Source organism: Camelus bactrianus, chromosome 8, assembly GCF_048773025.1.
Source record: "Camelus bactrianus isolate YW-2024 breed Bactrian camel chromosome 8, ASM4877302v1, whole genome shotgun sequence".
Lineage (NCBI taxonomy): Eukaryota > Metazoa > Chordata > Mammalia > Artiodactyla > Camelidae > Camelus > Camelus bactrianus.
This window is the reverse complement of record NC_133546.1, coordinates 8694200-8718573: the sequence shown is the minus strand read 5'-3', so window position 1 is coordinate 8718573 and position 24374 is coordinate 8694200. Positions and strand designations below refer to the sequence as shown.

The 24374-nt window shown below is 40.6% G+C and overlaps 1 protein-coding gene across 2 annotated transcripts in view; it reads left to right on the top strand.

Moving 5' to 3' along the window:
- The first annotated feature begins 1969 nt into the window (after positions 1-1969).
- Positions 1970-24374, top strand: part of SNX9 (sorting nexin 9) — a 95642-nt gene continuing 73237 nt past the window's right edge. The window contains exon 1 of one of the 2 annotated variants that reach the window (XM_074368083.1): positions 1970-2694. In XM_074368083.1, coding sequence (XP_074224184.1) covers positions 2683-2694 — 12 coding nt within the window. In that variant the 5' untranslated portion in view covers positions 1970-2682. The remainder of the gene's footprint in view (positions 2695-24374) is intronic. The other variant, XM_074368085.1, reaches the window with a different exon arrangement.

Here is a 24374-nt window from a genome sequence, read left to right as displayed (position 1 = left end):
GGCTGGGACCCTGCAAGACTGCACAGGTCACATGCCCCAAAGCCAGTCCCGGTCCTCCCCATGGAAGAGAGTGTGATGCTCAGGAGTCAGGAGGAAGTGAGAGGTCAGCGTGGTTGGAGCAGAGCCCCGGGTAAGTGGTGTGAGGTGGAGCTGGAGGTCAGGTTCCTGTGAGCACTGTGTCAGTGACTACGCCTCCAGGCTCTAAAAAACAATGCCCACGATGTTGTTACCACCTCAGTAACATAGGTAGTGATTTCACTTTTATTTACACACTTATATTAATTTGCATTGGTCATCCTGAGTTTGGTGTCACCTAGATTAATCTAAAAATGAAACCAGGGCTACAGAAATCGTTCACGTTGGAAAAGCTTGGACTCTGGTCTTCCTGCTTTCTTGGTGCCAAGTGCCCAGGATGATTGGTTCCCTAGATCTTTGCCAAATAAGCATGTTCCCATGGAGGTCACAGGAGCGACCCTGAACTTGTACCCTCCTATGGAAACATGCATGGTTGAATTGCTGCGGGGAGCTGTATCCGGCTTTTAAATTTAAAAGAATAAGGAAAATTTATTATTTATAGTATCACCCAAGTTCAAATCCTGGCTTTCCCATATACCAGTGTGCGCCCTTAGTCAAGATAATTGTTTAGTTGTTTGTTAAAATGTAAACTTGTTTTTAAAATAAAGTAATATAAAACCAAACCAAAATAAAAATAAATAAAATTGATAGGATGAACAAAGAACATGCAAACAATGAAAATCAGAAAATTAAGAGAAGTTGAGTTTATGTAAATAAATAAATACATATGCATATTCAAAAATTCTGACAATAGCCTCTGGTGAATCTCTTCAGCGATTTTCTAGGCATATACAACTTATTTTCCTATTTTTAACAAAAATGGACTATATTATACATAATGTTCTTTTTACCTTTATTAATATTTCTTGAAAAACTATGATTTTTATGGGCTTCCTAGTATTTCATTTGTATGGATATACCATATTTATTGAAACAGTCATATTCGCAAGGATATAGGTTACTTTCTGTTCAGGGTTATTACAGAACAATGCTTTACTTTTTTTTTTTTTGCTCACTTCTACAGGTCTGATAGCAGAATATATTCTTAGAAGTAGAGCTGCTAGGTTCAAGGTTATGGTCATTTCTAATTTTGGTAACTATTACCAAATCAGCCAACTTATGTAAATGAGCCTTGATTTCTTCATGTCTATAAATAGTGGACAACAATGACTCTCAAAGATTTCTTATAAGGATTAAATGAGAGTAAGGCATGTAAAAGACTTACTTAGACTACTATTTAAGAATATTATGATGACTATAGCTTTAGCCATGAGCTCAGCAAAGATAAAAATTCACAGAGAACTCTGTAGTACCATACGCATTCTAAACCCCATTGTTGATGGAACCAGTGAAATCTCTGAAGGTCAAATAGAACATTTTCGAGGGGACACAATTTGACATTAAATACCGCTTTCTTGGGCCAATGTTGATTTTTGATAGCTGCCTCTTTTAACATACATATATATACCTGATGATAAAAACAAAATGTATTATATTAAATATATCCATCAATATATGTCTACCAGTCATGTCTTTTGTACTTGAGTGAAAATCTTGCTGCTCAGTTTAAGTCATTTATTTATCAATAAAGCCCATACATCCAACTCTGAAGAAACACCTTTTGACAAGAAAATGTAAAATTTTAGACTTCACATATCCACTTCAGGAAACCTATTGTGTCTCCCTCAAACCCCTGGGGTCTTGAGACGTTTTTAAATTGATCAAGAGTCCAGAAGGAGGTTAATGGGACGCCTCAGAACGAAATCCCCAAGCGTCTGGGCCCAGAAGCTCCAGCCAGGATCACAGCCTGTGGTGACACTCCAGGCTGGAAGCACAACTTCCTTGAAGGGCCAGTCGGACCTGGAAGCCATTGCTCCGCGCCGTGCTGGCTGTTTACTGAACACTCATTCCACTCAGCCCCGAGCACCGCCGCCCCCACAGCAGTCCCGAGGCGGGACACAGATCCCGTCGGTGCCCCGTGCCCCGTGCCCCGCCGGGAGACGCAGACTTCTGGTCGCACCCTGGGGCATCTCGAACCGAAACTTTAGCCGCGGTAGACGGCCGGGGGGCGGACAGGACTCGGCTCTGCGGGCAGGCGCGCCCCCCAAAGAGTGTCCCCTCTCCCCTTCACCGTCGCCCGTGGGCGAGGTCCCTGACCCGGCGGCGACTCGGGCCCCGGCCGCCACTCGGGGACGCGGCCCCGAGCGGTGGAACAAAGGGCGCCCAGCGGCTGCGGCGGCGGGGCCCGGGGCGGAGGCTCCGGGCGGGGGCGGAAAGTGGGAGAGGAGGCCGGGCCGGCCGAGGGCACCGGGCGCGCTTCCGCCGGCCGCGCCGCGCACGCCGCGGTAAATGGGAGGCTCGGCCGGCAGGGGCGGGGGCCGCGCAGCCGGGGAGTTTCAGGAACTGGAGGAGCGGGCGGCGGCTGGAGTCGACCAGAGCCGAGATTCGGGGCCCAGGCGGAGCCGCAGTCGCCGCCGCCGTCGCCGCCGCGCCGGGGCCCAGCCATAGCCGCCACCGCCACCGCCCTCGCCCTCACCCGGACGCCTCGGGCCGACAGCCGCGGCGTGGGAGAGGAGCCGGCCGTCCCGGGCCGGGGGACCGGCAGCCATGGCCACCAAGGTGAGGGGTGCGCGGCGCAGGCCCGGCCGGCCGCTCGGCCCTGCGGCGGCGCGGGGAGGGTCTGGGCCGGGGGTGCGGGCGGCTGCGCCGCTGGGGAGGCCGAGGGGTCGCGCCGGGGCCCATCCAGCCCCCGCCCGGCTCGGTCACGCGAAGAGGGTGGGCGGCCGGGGGCTCGGGCGCTCGGGGCTCGGCTGGAGGTGCGGGAGGGTCTTGGGGCGGGACCCCGGCCGCTAGCGGCGCCGTCTGCAAAGTTTGCGCCTGAGCGTGGGCCGCGGCCGGGCCGGGCCGGAGGGAGGGAAAGTTCCCGCAGCCCCGGCGCCCGCTCCGAGGAGCCGCCGGACCGCCGGGAGCCCCGACTGTCCCGAGTGGCGTCCACTCCCCGCAGCCCCGCGCGTCCGGCCGCCGCGGGGAGCAGCGTCCCCTCCCTCCGCCAGAGGGTGGGACCCCAGCGCCGCGGGCCGCTGTCGGGGGCCCGACCCCCGCTGGAGAGGGTTGGGAATTTGAAATCCAGGCCGGTGAGCGAGGGCTCCCGGGGATGGAAAACGCCACTTGGACGCCCCGCGCTTCCACTTCTTTCAGTTTTCTGGGGTTTTTCCTTTTGTTTTGTTGCCTTTTCAGTTTGAATGTTATTTCCAGCATAAATAAAATACAGAGAGGGAAATGACTAGGCTTTCAGTTACGTGTTTTCTTGAAAAAAGGTCCAGGCCCGAATTACGTGGTGGAACTTTGACTCGCGCTTGGTAATTGGCCAGCAGTGGTGGCTTGCTTATTTCACAGTATTGCTGGTGGAATTAGCGGTCACCTTCTGCTACCTGAGTCTGCGGGAGCCACCCTCCCCCGCTCCCTTTGCTGGGGCGTTTTCTTTAGTTCTTGATGTAAACTAGTAATGAGAAAGCCAGGCCCGCAGAATGGGGACTAGAGATAGGGGACACCACCCCCCACAAGCCCCCACCCCCCCCGGAGCCAGTGATACGGTTTGAGTAGACTTTTTAATTTGATTGACTTTTGCAGATAGTTTTTATAATATCCTTTTTATACATATCAGGCCATTATTCCATATATATATGTATTTGAAAGCTCAAAGCTTCTCTTGGGTTGGTGAAAACCTTAAAATGTTTCTGTTGTTGGGTTTTGGGTAGAGAAAGAACTTAAAACTGGTAAGAAATTTCAAATACCTTTGAAAGGTCACGTCGCTGTCATTTCAGTCTGTTGAATTTTGTGCTCTGTATCTGTTCTAGGTGCAGTGTTTATTTAAAAAAAAAACCGATGGAGATTCTTGTCCAGGGAACCTGTTGTCTGCTGTTACTTAAATAATTACCTTCTTGTTAATCTATTATTGGCTCCACTCTTCCTTGGTTTTATTAGATGGGCTAGAACTTTGCTACCTTTTTAAACATATATCATTTTGTATTGAAATTTGTGAAAACAAAACTTGAGCGAAAGGATTTCTAAGGAAATTTGATTTTGAGGTTTGTTGCCAAACGTTCCAGAAATTACCTATTATATGTCCTATTTTACACTCACCTTTCAGTCTTAAAAAGCTGTTGTGGTAGATACCTATGCAGTGAGATCAGTGTTGTTTTGTACCCTGATCTGTTGACACATTTTACATATACCGTCTTTTAAGTGGGGCCAACTTAGCAAGTAGTGCTAGTATACATAATGAAAATTTTATTTAGTACTTAAACATGAACTTAGTTTTTCCATAAAATTAAAAAGAAGAATGTGGTTCTCGTACTAAACATGAATTGCATATGTTCTCACTAAGCACAAGCCCTTAAAGCGTATGTAAGCACTTCCTGCTTTATCATCTGCATTCCTCTGAAGGCAGATTGCAGTAATTCTGAGTCTTGGTTTCTTTCACCTCTCTAATCACTATTCCACATGGTACTCCTTTCCATGTTTACATTGTGACAGACCACTTCCAGTTTTTAAAAAAGGAAGAGCAGAGAGGCACTTATTAAAAAAGGACCCTTCCTCAGTTCTTTGGTTTTCCTACTTCCTGTTGATTCTTGTATCAAGCCAAGGTCTTCTGTTTTAATTGTTCCCAGAGGGTATATTTGTCTCTGTTCCTCTCACCCTGCCTGCCCTTACCAACGTCTGGGTAGTTTGGGGTTTTTTCTTCCCCTTCATTAGTTGAGTAGGTACTTCTAGCAAGAGGGAATATACTTTTAGTAAGTGATAACATCTAACTTTTTATAAAATTGAAGATTCATATAACACTCAGGCTCCTGCTTGCTACAAGCATTAAGCAATGAGAAATAAATACAATATCTGGATGTTTTAGGTCATGTTGGGTTTCCCTTTGAATTTACCAGAGGATGGCTTCAGTTCTCTTCAGATATAATTTTCTTATGTATTGTTCTTACATATTTTCTTGAAGATGGAGTTATCTTTGAACTGTCTTTAAAAAAAAAGCTACACTGGTATATTCACAATAGAAGGAAATTCTAGAAGAAAAACTTGGATTCAGCAGTTCTTTACTGTCAAAGAAAATTAATCTAACTACACAATTTAAAGAAATTATCTGTTCTTTGCTTCCAGTCATTACTCAGGAGAATGCTGAATTCACTTGTGAGTGCATGCATCACTCAGTCCCAATCCTATCTCACTTACTAAATACAACAAAAGGCTAGAGTGTGTAGAGTACTGACTTCCACTAGAAACCTCATAAAGTTATGTTTTGACACAGTCATATGGTGAATTTAGGAGTAAATCAAGTTTTATTTATTAAGTCTTGGGAAAGGAATTCTCCCCCCCAGATATATCAAAAGGAACATGAAGAGAATAGTCACTGGAAGTTAATCCATAGCTATGTAATTTCCCTGTAATTTCCATGTCACTGTTAACCTTTGGTAGCTAATGTGTATCCTTTTGTGCTCACATGGTCACTTTTAGGAGTAATCATTAGAACAGGATTCTAGGATGCTTTTTTTTCTTTTAAACTTTTCTTTCCAACCCCAGTATCTAAAGTTACACACTTGTGTTAGAGTCATTGGTTGAATTAAGTGAATGTGGAATGAAATTACTGGTAGGAAACGAGTGAGTTACTCAGGACTGTTCCATGATATACATTAGTGAGAAGAGTTTAGAAGCATACTTTGTAGTCTCTCCTGAGCACAAACCTCTTTATTGAAAAGGCTTATTGAAGAAAAGAATAGAAATATCTTTCTGGAGGGCTTTAAAGATTAAGTTGTTTTTTAGACTTACAGACACAGAAAACAAACTTATGGTTACCAGGGGGGAAAGAGGTGAGAAGGGATAAACTGGGAGTTCAAGGTTTGCAGATACTGACTGGTATATATAAAACAGATAAACAAGTTTATACTGTATAGCACAGAGAACTATATTTGATATCTTGTAGAAGCTTATGGTGATAAAGAATACGAAAACGAGTATATGTATGTTCACTTATGACTGAAGTATTGTGCTGTACACCAGAAATTGACACAACATTGTAAACTGACTATACTTCAATTAAAAAATAGTAAAAAAATAAAAAAAAAAGAAAGATTCAGTAGTTTAGTTGTTTTTGATAGGTTTTTTCCCCAAAGTATGGAAAATGCTAACTGTTCAATTTTGTATGACAGTAATATTTTTTAAAGTGTTTTCATAAATAGAATATCTAGACAGTATTTGTACAGTCACAGAAAAATTCTATGACAGTAGGAAGGTCAGCCAATTTCTTATTAAAGAAGGGATAGATGAGAAAGCATAACAATTTTGCAAACATTTCTACTGTGCCCTGCTTTTATATTGACCATCTAAAAATTTAATTACAGTTTTACTCTGATTGCTCACCAGAAACTTTAAACTTTGCATATGCTGTTCCTTTCTTTTTTGGAAAGCTGTTCTCTAGCTTCTTCCCCTAGAGCGTTAATTCCTACAGAAAGCCTTCTTTCTTCCCTTCCCCTGTTACAGGGTCACATCAAATGTCCAGACTGCCCCAGACTGCGGTTTTACCTGGGTGTCTAGGACCAGTGCGGTCTCCTTTAGGATGTTGTCAGCCCTAAGAGGCTGGAATTGAATGCGTTTGCTCATCTTTGTATCTTCTGTGGCAGGCACAGATGAGGATCTTGATAAACTGTCATGCTGCGAATGAATGTTGAATTTTCTTGCCTTGGTTCCTCCCTCTCCAGTTTGAAAGAGCAAAAAGATGTTCTAGTGAGATAGTGACTGCTAAAACTATTTATCTCCAACTGTAAGTTTTCTTTCAAGTGTGCATTTTAGTAAACATTTATTTTTAAGTACACATGTAAAATGGAAAATACATATCTACAGCTTAGGTATTAGCAATGTTTTTTTAAAAAAAATTTGATTGAACTAATGATTACATGAGAAATTTGTTCTTATGTTTTAAGGTAATTGGAAGAAACCTCATACTTCTGAAACTTTAAAAGAGTTCTCTCTAACCCATGAGTTGTTAGAGATGTGTTTAATTTCCAAAAGTGTACGGTTTTTCTTTGTATCTTTTTGTTAGTGATTCCAGACTTAATTTCATCATGGTCAGGGAATCTGATTGATACTAATACCATACCTGAAAATTTGTTGAGGCTAACTTTATACATAGCATATAGTCAGTTTTTATAAATGTTCCACCTGTGCATAAACAGAATGTGTGTAGTCCCTAATCAGAGTATGTATGTGTATTTTGTATAGGTCCATACAAACCTATTAACTATGCTGTTCCCATCTGTATCCTTAGTAATTCTACTTGATCTGTTGTATCTAACATCTTTTGTCTACTTGACAGAGATGTTAAAATGGTGGATTTAAAAAATTTCTCAAAGTATAGGATTAGTATTATCTTCTAGGTGAAATGAACATTTTATCATAATGAAGTGACCCTTTTTATAGTGCATTTTTTCTTAAAGATGATTTTGTGTAAACGTTAATGTGGTTTCATTAGCTTTCTTTTGGTAAATATTTGCCTGGTCTGTAAAAGTCTGTGGCTGTATATTACCTTTTCATCTCATCTGGTAATCTTTGTGGCTAGAGGGTTTTGTCTGCTTTTATTTGTGTTTATTGATGTGTTTGGATTTCTGGCCACCATCTTATAGTCTGACTAAGGATTTTTACCCCTTCCTCTTATTTCACTTTTTCCCCCTCAACTTTTCAGAAGGTTAGTTCTTTTTCGGGCAGACTTCAGAGATGTTGTGGGTTTGATTTCAGACCACTGTAAATAAAGTGAATATTGCAATAAAGCAAGTTGCATGAATTTCTTGGTTTCCCAGTGCATTTGAAGGTTATGTTTATACTATACTGTGGTCTATAAATGTGCAATAATAGCATGTCTAAAAAAAAAGGTATATACCTTAATTAAAAAATACTTTATTGCTGAAAGTGTTGTAGTAACATCAAAGATCGCTGATCACAAATCACCGTAATACATATAATGAAACAGTTTGAAATCTTGGTAGAATTACCAAAATGTAACAGAGACATGAAGTGAGCAAATGCTGTTGGAAAAATGGTGTCTGTGGTTGACTCGCTCCACTCAAGGTTGCATACACCTTCAATTTGTAAAAAGCAGTGTCTGTGAAGTACAATAATGCAAAGCAAATAAAAGGAGGTATGCCTGTTTGTCACTTTTTTCAGTGGTCATCAGAAGCATAAATGTTACTGTTTCTAAAATTACTCAATATCACTACCCTCCTCCTGAGACCTTAAGATACTTAACTGCAGTCATTTCTGCCAACATAGTCAGTTACTGACCAGTATTATAATTGTCTTTTCTACCACAAATTTAACATTATTTTTGGTTTTTTATACAGTTAATATTTATTTAGATTTTTTAACCACTTTTTAAATTGAAGTATAGTTAATTTACAATAATATGTTAGTTTCAGGCGTACAATCACAACAAAGTCATTCAGTTATACATCTATATATCTATTCTTTTTCAGATTCTTTTCCATTATAGGTTATTACAAGATTAAATATAATTCTCAGTGTCATACAATAGGCCCCTGTTGTTTATCTATTTTGTATAGTAGTATATATATATATATATTAATCCCAAACTCCTAATGTATTCCCCCCCATTTCCCACTTTGGTAACCATAAGTTTGTTTTTTATGTCTGTGAGGTGAATCTATTTCTGTTTTGTAAATAAATTAATTTGTACCATTTTTTTTAGATTCCACATATAAGTGATACCATATATTTGTCTTTCTCTGTCTGACTTAGCTATGATAATCTCTAGGTCCATCTATGTTGCTGCAAATGGCATTGTTTCACTTTTTAATGGCTGAGTAATACTCCATTGTATAAATATACCACATCTTTATTCATCTGTTGGTGGACATTTAGGTTGCTTCCATGTCTTGGCTATTGTAAATAGTGCTGCTGTGCGTATTGGGGTGCATGTATCTTTTTGAATTAGAGTTTTCTTCAGATACATGCAGAGTGAGATTGAAGGATCGTATGGTATTTAGATTTAATTAACTTTTACCATTTCTTTGTTACTGCTCTTCTTTACTTTTCAGTTCTTTCTGAAATAATTTTCCTTTTGCCTGTAATGAATCCTTTGGAATTTCCATTAGGGAGGGTTTGTTGTTGGTAAATCTTTTATATGTGAAAATGTATTTTGCCCTATGCTTGAAAGATGGTTTTCTAGGTACAGAGTTCTGTTATTTGTTCTGTTTCCTACCAGCTTTCAAAGTTATTGCTAAGTAGTCAGCTATCTGATAATGATCTGACTCTTCCCTGTGCCTGTTTTTAAGACCTTCTCTGTGTCTTTAGTATTTTGCAGTTTCACCTTAGTTAAGTTCATGTGTGGATTTTATTTATATAGTCTGGGATTTATTGGGAAGCTTGGATCTGAGAATGGGTGTTTCAGTAGTGCTAGAACCGTGCAGTTCATTACAACTTTCTGTGATGATAGAAATGTTCTACATTTGTGCAGTCCCATGTGGTAGCCAGCTGCCACACGTGGCTAACGAGAACTTGAAGTGTGGGTAATGTGACTGAGGAACTCTGTTTTAAGTTTTAAATAGTCACATGTTGCTAATGGCTGTCATAGTAGGAAGTGCAGTTGTAGAAAATTCCCAGTGTTTGTATTTCATAAATATTGCTTTTTCCCCATTCTCTCTTTCTGGAACCCTAATTAGCATGAAAAGATCCAACACACATCTAATTTCCTAACTCTCAATCTATCATGTTTTCTTTGTGCTGCATTCTAGATAATTTCTTCGTCTCTTACCTGCAGTTTACTACTCTTTAGTTGGACGTAATCTGCTCTCTTACCAATTTAATTTTCCATTATATTCTATTTTTAGAAATTATATTATTTGGTTCTGTTTCAAATCTGCTTGATCATTGTTTATAGTCTCTCATTGCTCATATTTTTAAGCTTTTCTTAAGTATATTAAACATTTATTGTTTGTGTCTGTTAATTCTAGTATCTGCAGTTCAATTCAGCTCTCTGTTTTTGCTCATTCTCACTCGTGGTCCCTTGTTTTCTTGTGTGTTTTGTGATTTTATTTTCTTTCCTTCTCTGAGTTGCTCATTTTCCTGGGAACTTCAACTGAGGGTTTTGATACCTAAATCAAAGTTATATTCTTCCAGAGAGAATTTGTGTTTGCTTATGCCAGTCTCTTGGGTACAGTGTACTCTTGGGGTCACTTTAATTCCTGGCTTAACGTTTTTCCAGCCAATCTCTGGCATTAGTAGGACCTCAGATCTCAGGTGAAATCTCCCTTGTTCCTCTATTCTGGGTCAATAATAGGACAAGTTTCTTTGCTATTCCCTTTTGCACAGCAGGTTCTTTTTCCTTTGTTGAGCTCCTTTTGGGGATCCCAGCTTTGAGCTTAGTACTGAAGTCTTCATCTCTCACCTCCTGCCTCCCCAGCATAGGCTGCAGAGTACAGACCCAAACTCAAGCTCTCCAGGCTTGGAGGAGACTCCTAGGGTGGAATCCTATCTCAGAACATTTTTCTCCCAGGGTTTCTTAGTTTCTCTAGGTCCTTTCCTTTTGTGCTGACTCAGCAGTGTGTTTTAAAAGGTGTTTGTGTGTGCACACATGTCTTTTGCATTTAGTGTTTTATTCAGCACTAGAGTTTCAGTCTGCTGGTAACTCATGATACCAGCCAGTCACGCGTGCCAAAACAAGATCCAACTCAGAGCATGTTTTTTTCTTCTTTCCTTTTTTTAGGGGGAGGTAATTAAGTTTATTTATTTAAGTTTCTTTTTTTTTTTAAGGGAGGTACTGAGAATTGAACCTAGGACTTCATGCGTGCTAAGCATGCGCTCTACCACTGAGCTATACCCTACCCCTCCCTAGAGCATCTTTATAATAGTAAAGTGAAGGGATGGGCTATCTACACAAAGTGTGATCTGTTCTTTGGAGGGAAAAAGGTGAAAAAGCACAGTTGTTAAGCATTTTTGTTGAAACTAAACCCTAAGCCATCAAAACAACAGACTGTGGGCAGTTCACTTTCCAGTTCTTTTCTCTTTCCTCCCCTCTATTATCAAAGACACATGATAGATTTAGCCCATCTTATTCATTTTTAGGTGTCGTAAGTACAGTGCTTGCGGATGTTATTCAGTATGACTCAGTTCTTCTAAGCTATTTTTAGTCTCTGCAAACGGAGTCATATAGTAAGTAATATTACCTGCAGAGGCAGGATTCAGAAGTCACCTGTTTGTGTTTGCTCATTAAGTCAAAGAGACAGATAACTTTAGATATAAGTTAAAGAGGTGAAAAATGCACTTTGTTCTGGGAACTGTCCTCCATCATGATTCACTGACTCCTTCATTTGAACTTCAGTTGAGCTCAGTGCCGGATCCTCTGCTCCTGTTGCGGTGTCAGTCTGAAAGGCCTTGTCCTTGGCCCAAAGCTGAACTGTCCTAGAGGAGGGCGGGCTTCCTGCAGGGCACAGGGTTGCTCCTGCCCCAGTTTCGCAAGCCAGCAAGGCTTTCCAAGGAGCTGAGTCCTGAAATGTCTATTTTTTTCTTTAATTTATTGAGTGAACTTTAACTCTTATTCTGTCACATCAGTCATTTAACAAGTACTTACATAGTACGTCTTGACAGTCTGCAAGTCCAGACTTCGTCGCATAGGATCCCCGATAATCAGTTCAACAGACATTTCAGTGTCTACTATGTGCCCTCTTACACTGGAAGCAAGGATAAGCTTTGGATCCTTGCCTAGGAGAGTAGACATTCAAAAATTGATGAACTATTTAAAATGTACCAGTTAAAATGCCAGTTTCAATGTATTTCTAATGCAAATTCACAGAAGAGGGCAAAAAATACAGATATGTGTGCTAATAGTAGTTATTTATCCCACACATAGGAACTTTGTTTTCATCTTCCAGCCTGTTTTGTATTCTCAAGCTTTTGAGTAATGAATATTGCTTTTGTAATAAGGAAGAAAACAAGTTAATTTTTTTAAAACTTGAAAGCTTATTGTCATTAACCAGGCCTCTAAAGCAGATTCCCAGATTTATCACCTTCTGTTAATTTGTTTTGAATTATGCTAAGATAAAAAAAAGGTTTAAATTAATGCTTATACATAGTAAATGGCACTTCAATAGAAAAATGCTAATGCATTCAGTACTACAAACAGAAACTTAAAATTTATTTTACTTCCTTAAGCACCGTATTTACTTCTTCCAAAGAAGAAAAAGTATGGGTTTTTTTTTTAATTTTTTTTACTTTTAAAAATAACTGAAAACTTTCTGAACAACTAGCACTGAACCTGACGTACAAGTTGCTCTGTGTATTTGACCTGACTGTGCTCTTCCCTCGGGAGCTTGAGGACTCCTGTGAGAGTCAGCAGCAGACCATCACCTCTACTCTCCCCACCTTCATCAGATTTCAGAGTCAAGAACTGAATTTTCAGATTTCACAGCCTCTTTGTTGATGTGTCAGACTTTGTCTCGTGATTGCCTCTACCGAAAAGTAAAGTATATTCTATTTCTTGTAACCAAAAAACCTAAAAAATCAGTAGACTCTAGACTCCTGAGATCTGTAGTTACATCAGATTGATCTGTCTAATCATTTAAAGTCAAAATGATACCAAAAAATCTGGGGATTGTTTTTTTAAATTGTAATATTTAAAGCTACTTCTGGCTCTAGCCTTTACTATTATATCTATGGTAGTTAAAAACCCACTCTCCTTTTTGGTAAGTAAAAATATCCCGTGCTCTTCCTGTGCTTTGTATTACAAAAGTGAAATGTGGTGGTTTTCTAAAATGCAAGTATTAAATATTTTCCCCAAAACTCCCCTCTTCTCTGACCCGTTAGGAATGCCTGCTATAAAGAAGATTATGGCAGTGGTAATAAGCTTCCATCTAAGAGAGAAATCGAACTCTTAGTGAAGTGCAGAAATATTTTATAGTGGTGATCATGTTTCCCGAGTTTGGGGCACTAAAGATCGAGCTGTGGTACCCTCCCTGGCTGCATCACAGTCCCCCACCTGGAGAGCTTGTTAAATCACAAGCTGCTGTGTGATTTCTGAGCGTCTAATTCAGGAGGTGGGGCCAGAACATGCATTTCTACCCATTCCAAGGTGATGCTGATGCTGCTGGTCTGGGGACCGCAGTTTGAGAACCAATGTTGTAGAAGATGGAGAAAGGAAGAAAGGACCTGGGTTCTGTCCTTGATTCATCTCTAGAATCTGTGGACTGTAAAATGTGTGGGCTCTAGCAGACTGTGCAGTGAATACTTGTTTCTTGCTTGAAGTATTCTTCTGAGTTCAAGTGATGCTAAAAACTAAAAGTTTGGTATTCTCAAAAACTGTTTAGTTTCTCATCAAATTGTGGTTTTCAATAACTTTTCAGTATTTTATTGATTGGTTATTTGATTGTATTATATGCAAAATGACTCAGTCTGTTAGGGTCTCTGATTTTTATAGTAGTGAGGTGACCGTGGCTGGTTGTTACTTTTCCTGTTGCTTTTTGGTTAGCCAGAAAACATGCCGTACACTTTTGAATATCACTATGTTTCACAGCACTCAGTCGTTTTATTTGCTTTGTATTACATATTCCTAAAGTGATTGTATAATGAGAACAATTTTTAATTCACTAGGAGGGATTACCATGTAAAAGAATCCTGTCTTTTAATTATTTTGGTCATCTGTGATATTTGTATAAATCCAGTTTTTTATCTTACCTGTGTGGTACGCACCTATACTTAATTTTGATGAATTTAAATTTCACCAGATTCAACCATCCTGTTTGCCTACTTAGACGCCTCAAAGAAATAAAATGACAAATTTTTTTAAAGCCTGAGAAAAGAATGAGTATAGTCCGTTAACAAGAAAAACCTACCTTTGAATGACTGAGTTGATCTAGGACTCATATGTATGCAGGCAAGGCTGTGCTTTAGAAAATGGCCTGTGATTGAGAGGCTGTCCGTGTTCATGTAACCTGCCTAGGTGCTGTCAGTAAGAATAGACGTGTGGTAGACACCGACAGGTATATATAGTGGATAAACAAGTTTATACTGTGTAGCTTAGGGAAATAAATTCAAGATCTTGTAGTAGCTCATGTTGAAAAAGAATATGAAAATGAATATATGTATATTCATGTACGACTGAAAAATTGTGCTGTACACCAGAAATTGACACAACATTGTAAACTGACTATAATTCAATTTTTAAAAATCACAAAAAGAGGTAAAAATATTAATAAAAAATTTTTAAAAAGAATTAACTTGTGTCTATTTAAGAATAGTGCAGAAAAATATTGTGAAATCCTTGTTGGCATTTACACCATTCAGAGTCTTTTTGCTGGTCCACAAGCAGTATACACTGTTAGTTATGGAAGGAATACATTTAATTTTCACAGTCTGAATATCAAGGGATATTTACAGGAAATGTGAAGTATGCTTCCCCAAATCAAAAACATGTTTTTTTCATTCAACAGCCTCTCTCCAGAACTTGTAAGTGAACAATGCGTGCACATTTCCCTACTCCCAAAGAATGTACAGTCCAATGGGGGAAACAGGTACTTTAATCTCTTAGTTAGGAGTTCTCTTTGCTGTGGTGGAAGTTCTGCAGTGTCCAGCAATGGCACGGAATCTAGAGTCAGGAGACCCTTTGGTCTGTTTTCCTGTATTCACTGTGATTGGAAACTTAAGAATAAAAATGAGTTTATGTCAATAAAGAGGTCACAGTTCAAAATTTTTATGTAAAAATAAAAACTGGTTAACTATTCTTGAAGCAGGAAAACGGACGTGGGGTGTGAGGAGGGCCATGTACCAGGTCTCGGTTGAGCCCCTGGGACGTGCCCCACCAAGTGTGGGTCCTTGGCTTTGCGCAGGAAAGAATTCAAGTGCGAGCCACCATTGAGTAAAGGTAGATTTATTTAGAGAGATACACACTGCATAGAGTGTAAGGCAAGAGAAAGGCAAGGAAAGAGGTGTGGGATTTGGGTGCTCAGGTTAAAGTAAAAGCAGGTACACACTCCATGGACAGAGTGCGGGCCATCTCCAAAGAGGAGGGAGCGAAAAGGGCCACTAGGCTTGGTGTTGTCACTTTTTATGGTCTCAGTAGCTTCACACACCTACAGGTGGGATCAATCAACTGCCATGGGGAAGGGGCTGGGGTTCCCAGGGATTGGGCCACGGTCCATTCTTTGGCCTTTTGCGGTTAGCCTTGGGGCTGTCATGGCGCCTGCCGGCATCTTATTTGATCACGCTGTTACAATGAGCACATAATGAAGCTCAAGGTCTTATTAGAAGTCAAACCTCTTAATCCTCAAGGCCAACTAGGAGGTGAATCTTCCACCATTTTGGTGTTAAATTGCTGTCATTCCTTAAGTGGCTGTGCCCTGCCCCCTCCTCTCCTGCCTCACTCTGACACACATCAGTCAGTGTAGAAGCTCAGCTCTCTGGGTGAGGTGGTGAGGGAATAGTGTGACGTAAGTGAGGATGCATTTAGTCTCAGGTCTTACAAACAGTTCACGGTGACTGCCCTTGCAGGACAGAAAGTACACTTCAGAGAAGGCATACATTTCCTGTCTCCCTAGTTGTGATCTAAAATTTTATCTAGGACTAGTCACACCGAGGCACTTTTGGGAACCAGTGAACAACACGTGTCATGCAGGTATTCTGATTCTGTGGCATAGCTGGTTCTAAATCCCTGTGGCCTTGGACGCAGTGTCTTGGAATGGTTAAAACAGGCCTGCTCCTTTGATTTCCATGTTAGCAGTTCAGTTAAAATATTTGGAGTGTTTCAGTTGCCTGGTTTGCAACACCCAGAGTTTATTCTAGATTGGGGATGCCCAGCTGATGAGTTTTCAAGGGATCTTTCAGTCTAAATGAGCAAACACTGTTATAGACTGTGTGTCTTCAAATTTGCAGTACTTTTAAAAAAAGATGTAGATTATGTTAGTAATGAAATACGGATCCATTTGAAAATGCTGATGACTTTACAATACTTCTTTGGCATCATTTCTTAGTGAATTGTACTTTTATGTATTCACTGTTGCTTATACGGTATGTCTGTCTGCAATGAGCTGACTTTGAGGTGGTTGGCATTCCTTTATGATTCAGGTCAGCTCTTAGATGAAAGCCCATCTCCCTTGTTTCTGTTTATTTGCTTTGAATTTTGTATCTAGAGGAGAAATATTGTTGTGTGTTCTGTTAGAGATGCAGAGTGAATAGTATCAGTTCTCTGTGATTACGAAATTTATGTATTTCAGTGCAGCAGTTGTGGTGTAGCATAGAGATTAGGAGTCTGGGTTCAAATCCCAATCAAATCCAGCTACGTTAATTTGGAAATTACTGCTTCAACTTCCTCATCTGTAAAATTCAAGTAATAACATGAACTTGGTTGTGAATTCCATTGCACAGTCCAGACAGGGGGGAAAAACAACTTCATTTTTCTGTAGTAATTTACAACAAATTATGTCCACATCCTCCTTGGTGAAGTCAGCTGTAACCCGACCTCCTCTGCTTGCCCAGGGCTAGGTAAAATTTGAAGGTGGGGATATTTACATAATGCCTGGGGTGGGGTGCTCCTGTCTTGCCCTCCAGTAGGCTGCGCTTAGGTGTGGTCATTGTGTCACCCCTCCCGTGCTGTGCCTGAGGGAACGGAGCCATTCTGCTGTTGCCCCGCTCTAGTGGACACACAGCTCTGCTGAACCCAGGCCCTTTCTGACCTCATGCAGTAAATCGCTCTTTCCCCCTCCCATCGATTTGTTGTTTTCTCGGGTTCTGGCGCCCGTGGTAGGTCTCTGTCCAGGTCTCACCAGTGCCTCTGGACTCTGTACTTCCCCACTGTCTTTCCCCAGCCTAGATCCTCTTGTCTAGGCTTTGAGAGCGGAGGTGAGGTGGGAGAAACAGGGGCCTCGCCTTGTCTCTCTGTTGCAGGGCTGGCGTTCTCTCCATTCTCCATGCCTTTGGAACTCACGGCCATGGAGACTGTTACTGTGTTCTCTACCTTGTCATGTCCTCTCCCAGGACGGTGGACACAGTGGGCACTGCTGGTTTGGGTTGAGGAGATGGGAGAAATGATAAGGGGAAAAAAAAAACCCTAAAAATGAAAAAACAGCATTTCAAAAATGTTATCTCTACCAAATTATCTCAAGGATTAAGTAAAAACTTATTTAAAGGGCTTACCAAAGTGTCTGACTTGCAGCAAGGGCTAGTAGTTGCAGTTGGGTAGTGTTATTCATACTATTATAAAAATAAACTATAAACTGGAATCTGTTAGACTTCAAGATCTAGGGTCTACCTTAACTGTATTCAGGGAGGTGCAACAAATTTTTCTGATTTCAAGTTACTCTTGTGGAGGTGATGAACTTTCTATCTGCTGCTTATTTGTTCCCAAACTTTGTTAATCTAGTTTCCCAAATCTCAGTATCTGGCAATTTGAGTTTGATTCTCTTTGCCATTGCCTCATTGTGCCTTGCTAATTCTGGTAAATTACCTTTCATTCATCAAAACAAGATAAAAACAAGGCAGAATGTTAGCGGCATAGAGGCCAAAAGTATGAATGAGATTAAAAGCACATTGGCGTTTCCAGAAAGTCTATGATATGATACCATTACGTGTGTTTAGCAGATCTGTTTACTACGGTCACCCATAGCAAGTCGCATTGGGTCTTCATGTGGTAGATCATTATTATTTTGCTCCTTCAGTAAATTGTTGAGCACCTCCTATGGACTGGAAACTGTTGGAGCATCAGGAATGTTGTGGGACACACATGGGTTTGGGGTCAGTGGGGGTGGGGAGACTGGTGACATGGGTTGGTAAAAAAAATTACCAGAGACGAGAAAAGTTTAATAGGGACGCTGCTACAGGCACCAGCGGGCCACACCAGCCAGAGGTGCCTGCATAAGTCCCGAGGGCTCTGCGTGCAGGGTCTTTTCCTGGGGGGAGGAGGCTGTGCACACAGGGAATGGGGGCTGCGTGATCAATTTGTGCACAGGTACCTGATTGGTTGTAAGATCTGTCAGGGACTTCTCTGAACGATAGATTTTACAACTTTGATAAGTGCAGGATGTGAGGCCTGTCCGCCTAGGGTATTTCGAGGCTGTATCTTGGGGCGGTTTAGCTGTGTTAGGGTAAATACACATCGAGGGAAGATGTTTTATGTCTTGCAGAAATGCAGGTATGCGGAGGGTCCTGCAGTGGGGAGTGGGGGTTAAGGTGTCAGTGGCTCCAGGCACACAGAGAGCCCAGGAGTGGGGGTTTTATGACTCCAGAGAGTGCCAGGGGGCTCCACAAGGAATACAGCATTAAAGAAAATCATTTTAAATCTTTGCACTCAGACACAAATCCCTGCTCATGGACCTTGCATTCTAGTGGAGGAGATGGCAATAAATATGGTCAGTAAGGAGAAAAACACAGCAGGGAAAGGAGAACTTGTTAAGGGGTGTGTGCGAGCACACAGGTGTGTGGTGTTAGGTGAGGTGGCCAGGGAAGCCGCTGGGAAGGTGACCCTCAAGTCCAGACCAGAGGGAAGGCTCTGGAGGGAGCCCTGAGTCCCTCAGGTCACAGAGGGTGTGGTGATGGTAAGGGCAATGGCATTTATTCTAGGGAGATATGGAGCCACTGGAGAGTTTTCCACAGACCTAGAACAACTGACTTCTTTTTTCTTTAGTTTCTTCCTTTTTTCCTTTCTTTCTTTCCTTCTTTTTGGCCAAAGCTAACTGCAGGGAGCTAATGCTCCATTCACTTTTATATTGGATTTAGGTCTTATTTTATCCCTTCTTGAAACTAAATCGATTTTATCTAATTAAAGTCATCCTAGGAAAATCCAAGTACTTAAGCCAATCAGTGCACAAAAGGATCAGTAGATTATCCTTTTATATATGTATGTGGAATATCCCAATCCAGTCATTTGAAAATAATTTTTAAATGAAATTTAAAGCATCTCCAGCATACTGAATTTCAGATTCTATCTGATAGAAAATTTCACATCATGTCTCCTGGATATACTGAAGGTAAATACATACACCAGCCAGACCGTTTTTGGTTTGGGTGTCATCCTCCTATTGACTTGACTGGCGTTCCCCTAGACAGGAAGTAAAATAGTTCCAGACTGGCAGGTTTTAAGCAGATACAAAAATATTTATAACCAATTACAACCGACTGCATTCCTTTTCTAATTGGAATCACTGCTTGCTAAAGCAGTTTCTTATGTAAACTTTGTGAAGTCTCAGCAGTTTTGAGAACAGCAGTGTAAGAAAGCAGCTGGGACACTGAGAATTGGGTCAGAATGTTCTCATGGGCTTAGAAGAAGTGGCTCATCCTGGCTTAGGATTTTGAGATTCAGTGAATCTTTATTCTTTTCCTGGTTCCATTAAGTGGGGTGGGGTTTATTTGGGTATGAAATACATTGAAATTTCATATTATTTGTGCTTAAAAACTCTATGTCTGAGTTTTTAAGATGTTATCTGAAGCATTTGGCATAAGTCAATATTTTTTATTTTAACTTTTATTTATAAAAATTCCAAACATAGGCAAAAGAATAGGACAGTAAACTCACTGTGTACCCAGCATGTCCCCAGCCTCAACAGTTACTAGCTCCTGGCCACTTTTGTTTCCTCTAGCCTTCCTCCCGCATTTTCGTGTTTCTTCACTATTTTGGAGCAAATTCCAGACATTTTATTTCACGAAATATTTCAGTATATACCTCACAAAATAAGACTTTTTAAAAACACTTAACAATCTCTGTTACCATACTTTAAAAATAAATCCTTAATATCTTGAAATACTCAGTCTGATGGTATGCAGTGTAAACATATTCGTAAATTAGTAGTTTGATGTATTTCTGTGGCTTAATGTGCCTTAAGGTAAGGACAGTGCCATCTAGTTGAGCTAGATGCTTAGGTGACGCTGTTTAAAACGATTATTACTTGGCATTTGTATGAATCTGCCAGTGTTAATTTAAAACGAATTTTGCCTTAGGTAGTGTGACTACAGTTAACATACCCAAAGGTTTTAGGACGTGTGTTTGTTACTTTCCTCTTGTCAACTCCACACTTAACAAAATCCTCAGAGACAAGGCCTTTCTGTGCAGTTTAGGTGGTGCCGGCAATAGGAGGATGCTGACAACCGGAGCTGAGAGCAGGATTCAGTGTGTATTTATCAGAGGTGGGAGAGGCCTGGCCTGGCCGCTAGCCTCCAGGTGGTACCTGCAGTTGGTTTAAAAGCTGATGAAAATGAAGATTGAAAAAGAAATACTAACCATCTTATTTTAACTTAAAATACACAAATATATGTGTATTTACCAATCCTTTGATAGAAAGCCAAGGTCTGTTCTTTGAGTATGTACCTCTGTGGTGCTAAGTGATCCATCTTGTATAATATAATGCATTGCATATGGTTTCCACTTTTAATGTCTTTTAAAGAGCTTAAAGAATTTAAAAATAATTTCAAAGTATTGTGAATACAAAATCTTAGATTTAAAAAAATTATTTCCCATTTGTCTTAACTGTTGACTATGCTTACTTTGAAAGTAAGCTTTTTAGCAACTTATTCTTTATCAAGGCTTCTCAAAACATTCAACTTAATTTTCTTAGAAGTAATTACTCTTTTTTCATGCTCTTTTAATATTTTTATTGAAGTATAGTCAGTTTACAATGTTGTGTCAATTTCTGGTGTACAGCATAATACTTCAGTCACATAGGAACATACATGTATTCGTTTTCATATTCTTTTTCACCATAGGTTACTACAAGATAGTGAATATAGTTCCCTGTGCTGTACAGTATAAACTTATTGTTTATCTATTTTATGTATATTAGTTAGTGTCTGCGAATCTAGAACTCCCAATTTATCCCTTCTCACCCCCTTCCCCCACTGGTAACCGTATGTTTGTTTTCTATGTCTTGTTTTTTCACACTCCTGTTTCATTAGTTTATGTAATAATTCAATTGCTTAGCTACAACAGTAACTATAGCTTCATCTCGTGGGGTTAGAACTTCCCCTGTATGTTAGGGAATAGCCTGCTAAATGCAAGGGTTTGTTCAGTGTGCCATATGTTTTATATAGAACACAGAGCATGTCAGTAAATCTGGTAAATTGATCATGGAATACAGGCTGCATGATTCACTCTTGTTAGTGAGTCATATTGTTGAGATCTGTAGCTGATTACCTGGGACTTCTTAGGTTAGGGTATGGTTCTTGTGGCCCCATCAGGCTTTGAGGAGAAGTGATGGTGTGTGATGAATTTCCATTTGTGCCTTACTATTTTAACTTGATCAGCTGCCGTTATCAGTATCCTAGTGCCATATCATGATTTAAACAATTATCAGAAGTGCTTTTATAACAGTTTCAGTGAAAATGAATGTTGGACAATTATCTAAAAAAATAACAAAATGTAGTTTACAGAAGTAACTTATCATTTTCTATTTTACAAAAGAAAATGGTATCTTAGCTTTTTAAATTTAGAGGATCTTACAAGTAGGGGGAACTTATAGTTACAGTGTCTGCATTAATCTTTACTTTTACCCTAGAAGTAAGGGAAGACTTTGGAAAGAATACATTCTGCTGGTGGTGATGGGACATCATCTCATCTTTCTTGCTATTTCAATTTAGCCTATGTTCAGTGCTATTTATAATTTGCAGCTAAAGTAGCTAGGTTTACTAGAGAGGATATAAAGGAAGTAATCATAGCTTCTGTTCTTGGGTCTCTCATGGTTTTAGTACTTAGAAAAACAACTATAAAGACCACATTCAATGGGAAAATAAAAGATACTGGTCAAATCATTAAGGTTCAGAGCACCCTCCCCGCACCTCTCTCTGATCTGCCCCCTCCCAGCCCACAGAGCAGGTGCTGCTCTAATACTTGTGCGCCCCCTTTACTGCCCCGCGTTCTGGGGTAACTAGCGTTCTCTCCCACGGACCTTGGAGGGCAGTGGCTCTTCCTTGTCGTCATATCCTTGTGGGGTGTTCAGTAGGTGAGTTTTTGAGTAAGAGCGGAGCTGCCTGGGTGGACTGGAAAGGACAGTCCTGGGTTGCAGCCCCAGCTCGCTACCCTGGGCTCCGTGACAGTGGGCACACTAACACCCTGGGCTGTGGCCGCTCATCTGTGATTATGCCGGAGCGTGTCCAGGCTAGTCCCAGTGGAAAGGCTTGTCCTCCTCTGCCCAAACACTAATTACACCACTGCTGAGAAACACTGACCTAGTCTAATCAGGCCTGGATAGTCCTGAGAGCTGGGCATGGGGTACCTTACCTGACTCACAAGAGGGAGAGATGAAAACCTGAACGAAGAGCTGGGGGGAGTTCTACCCAGTAAAGAGCATGAAAGCTGTGAGTACGCCACAGCATTGACGCCAGTGGTGTCTGACGGCGTGAGAGCAGGGAGTCGATCTGGTACGGGGGTTAGTATTGTGGAGTCGGAGGCGGGGTTAGATTTTTAGGATGGAGTCAGATTATGGAGCATCTCGAAGTCCAGGGAAATGAATCTGAACTTGATCCTAGGGAACAGGGAGTCATTAGGATGTTTTGATACAGGACTTGATGCCTCTTTTATCAAGAGAGCCTCTAGCAGCAATGGGCAGATGTGACTGGCAGAGAGGAAGTTGTGGCAGGAGGGTCAGTTAAGGGGCGGTATCGGACCTGCTCCAGGATAACTGACTTCCCAGAAGATGTAAAGCAAAGAACTGGGTTAAAACTCCAGTTCTTCCGTTTGATGGGCATCCTGCCTCAAGACAGGCTACTTGATGTATGTAACTGATACTAGCTGCTGTTCCTCCTGGAAAACTGAGTAATACCATCATTGAGCATTGTTTTGAAAATTAAGAAAGGACATCTGTGAAGTGCCTCCTGCCTAGAAACTCGTAGCTAGTCCCACTTCACCTTTTCTCATCTGCTTGGTTTCTCTTTTTGTAGTGGTTTTTCATTTGCAGAAGGACCAACTAGAAAGAGAGAAGAGGTTGCTGCACAACCAAACCTGGTCAGAGGCATATTTCCTGCGTCATAGAAGGTGTCTGGTTTGGACCCACTAAGGGGCTTTTCTAGCTTCTCCATCTTTGCATGTGGTGACTCCCGCTTCTGAATTTTTCCCGTCTCTGTCACTGTTTCGTCTGAATCTCTTCATTTAATTAAGCATGATTCATTCTTCCATTTTTGGTGTAATAAACATTGTTAGCTCTTCAAATTATATTTTATTTCATTAACTTAATTCTCTCTGGCAGTCTTACTTTATTTACTATATCTTTTTAACTTTACACATGTGATAAGATAAAAACCAGCTGTAGTTCTGTGGTGAGTTTTAGAGAAATTGCTCTAAAGAGGAACCACTGATAAAAATAAAACATAGTTAAGAGTGCTGGCTTCCATCCAGGTGTCAGTTTGAAGCAGACACCCATATTCCTCGTGTAACCCAGTTGTATGGGTGTTTATGTAGGTGACATTGAGGAGAAACATCATTTTGAGTAGTTTATTTTAATTTAAATTCTTTAAATAGGCCCAAGGGACTTGGAGGTCATCTTGTCACTTTTCATGTGTGAAAAGTGAGACCTATTCAAGTGTCCAATGTCTTTTACCTTGTCCAGTAAATACATGGTGTGATGGAGACCCTGAGTCGGTAAGAAAAGACTTTTCTTCATGAATTATACTTTCAGGGTAATCTTTTTGAAACCAAGAAAATGTGTCATGCTTATAAAAGAAGAACCATGAAGTATATATTCTTTAGGAGTTTTCTAACTTAAAAGAATGTTTTAAATTTTATCCATGTTGGTTATTGTACTTTTAGAACAGAGATGGCAAGCAGGAGGGGTCTGGAGGGACTGAGGCCATGTGCAAACTGCACTGATAGATTAGTCCTTCCTGCTGTGGGCCCGGGAGGGAGGGAAGCCTGCATAATACATTCCACAGCTTCTGTTCTGGTTTTAGCAGTGCTTAATTCCTGTAACTTACTTTCAGTATATTTTATTCATAGGCTATATAAATAATATCCCCTGATTTCTACTGAATGCTAGTTTATTTGCATAGATATAAGAGAGAAGCCCTGCTAAAAACAAGGTGTTAATTTTTAAATCTTTTTTCTTTTTATTATTTTTTTTTTAATTGAAGTACAGTTGGTTATAATGTGTCCATTTCTAGTGTACAGCACAATGTCCCAGTCATGCATATACATACACATATTCATTAAATATATTCATTAAATCTGCTATTTAAATGTGCCTTTGTGTTTATTTGACCTCTGACTTGTGTTTTTACGCTCAGCTTTACACCGCACTTTACGCGGGCCTTTGCACTGGCTGCTCTCT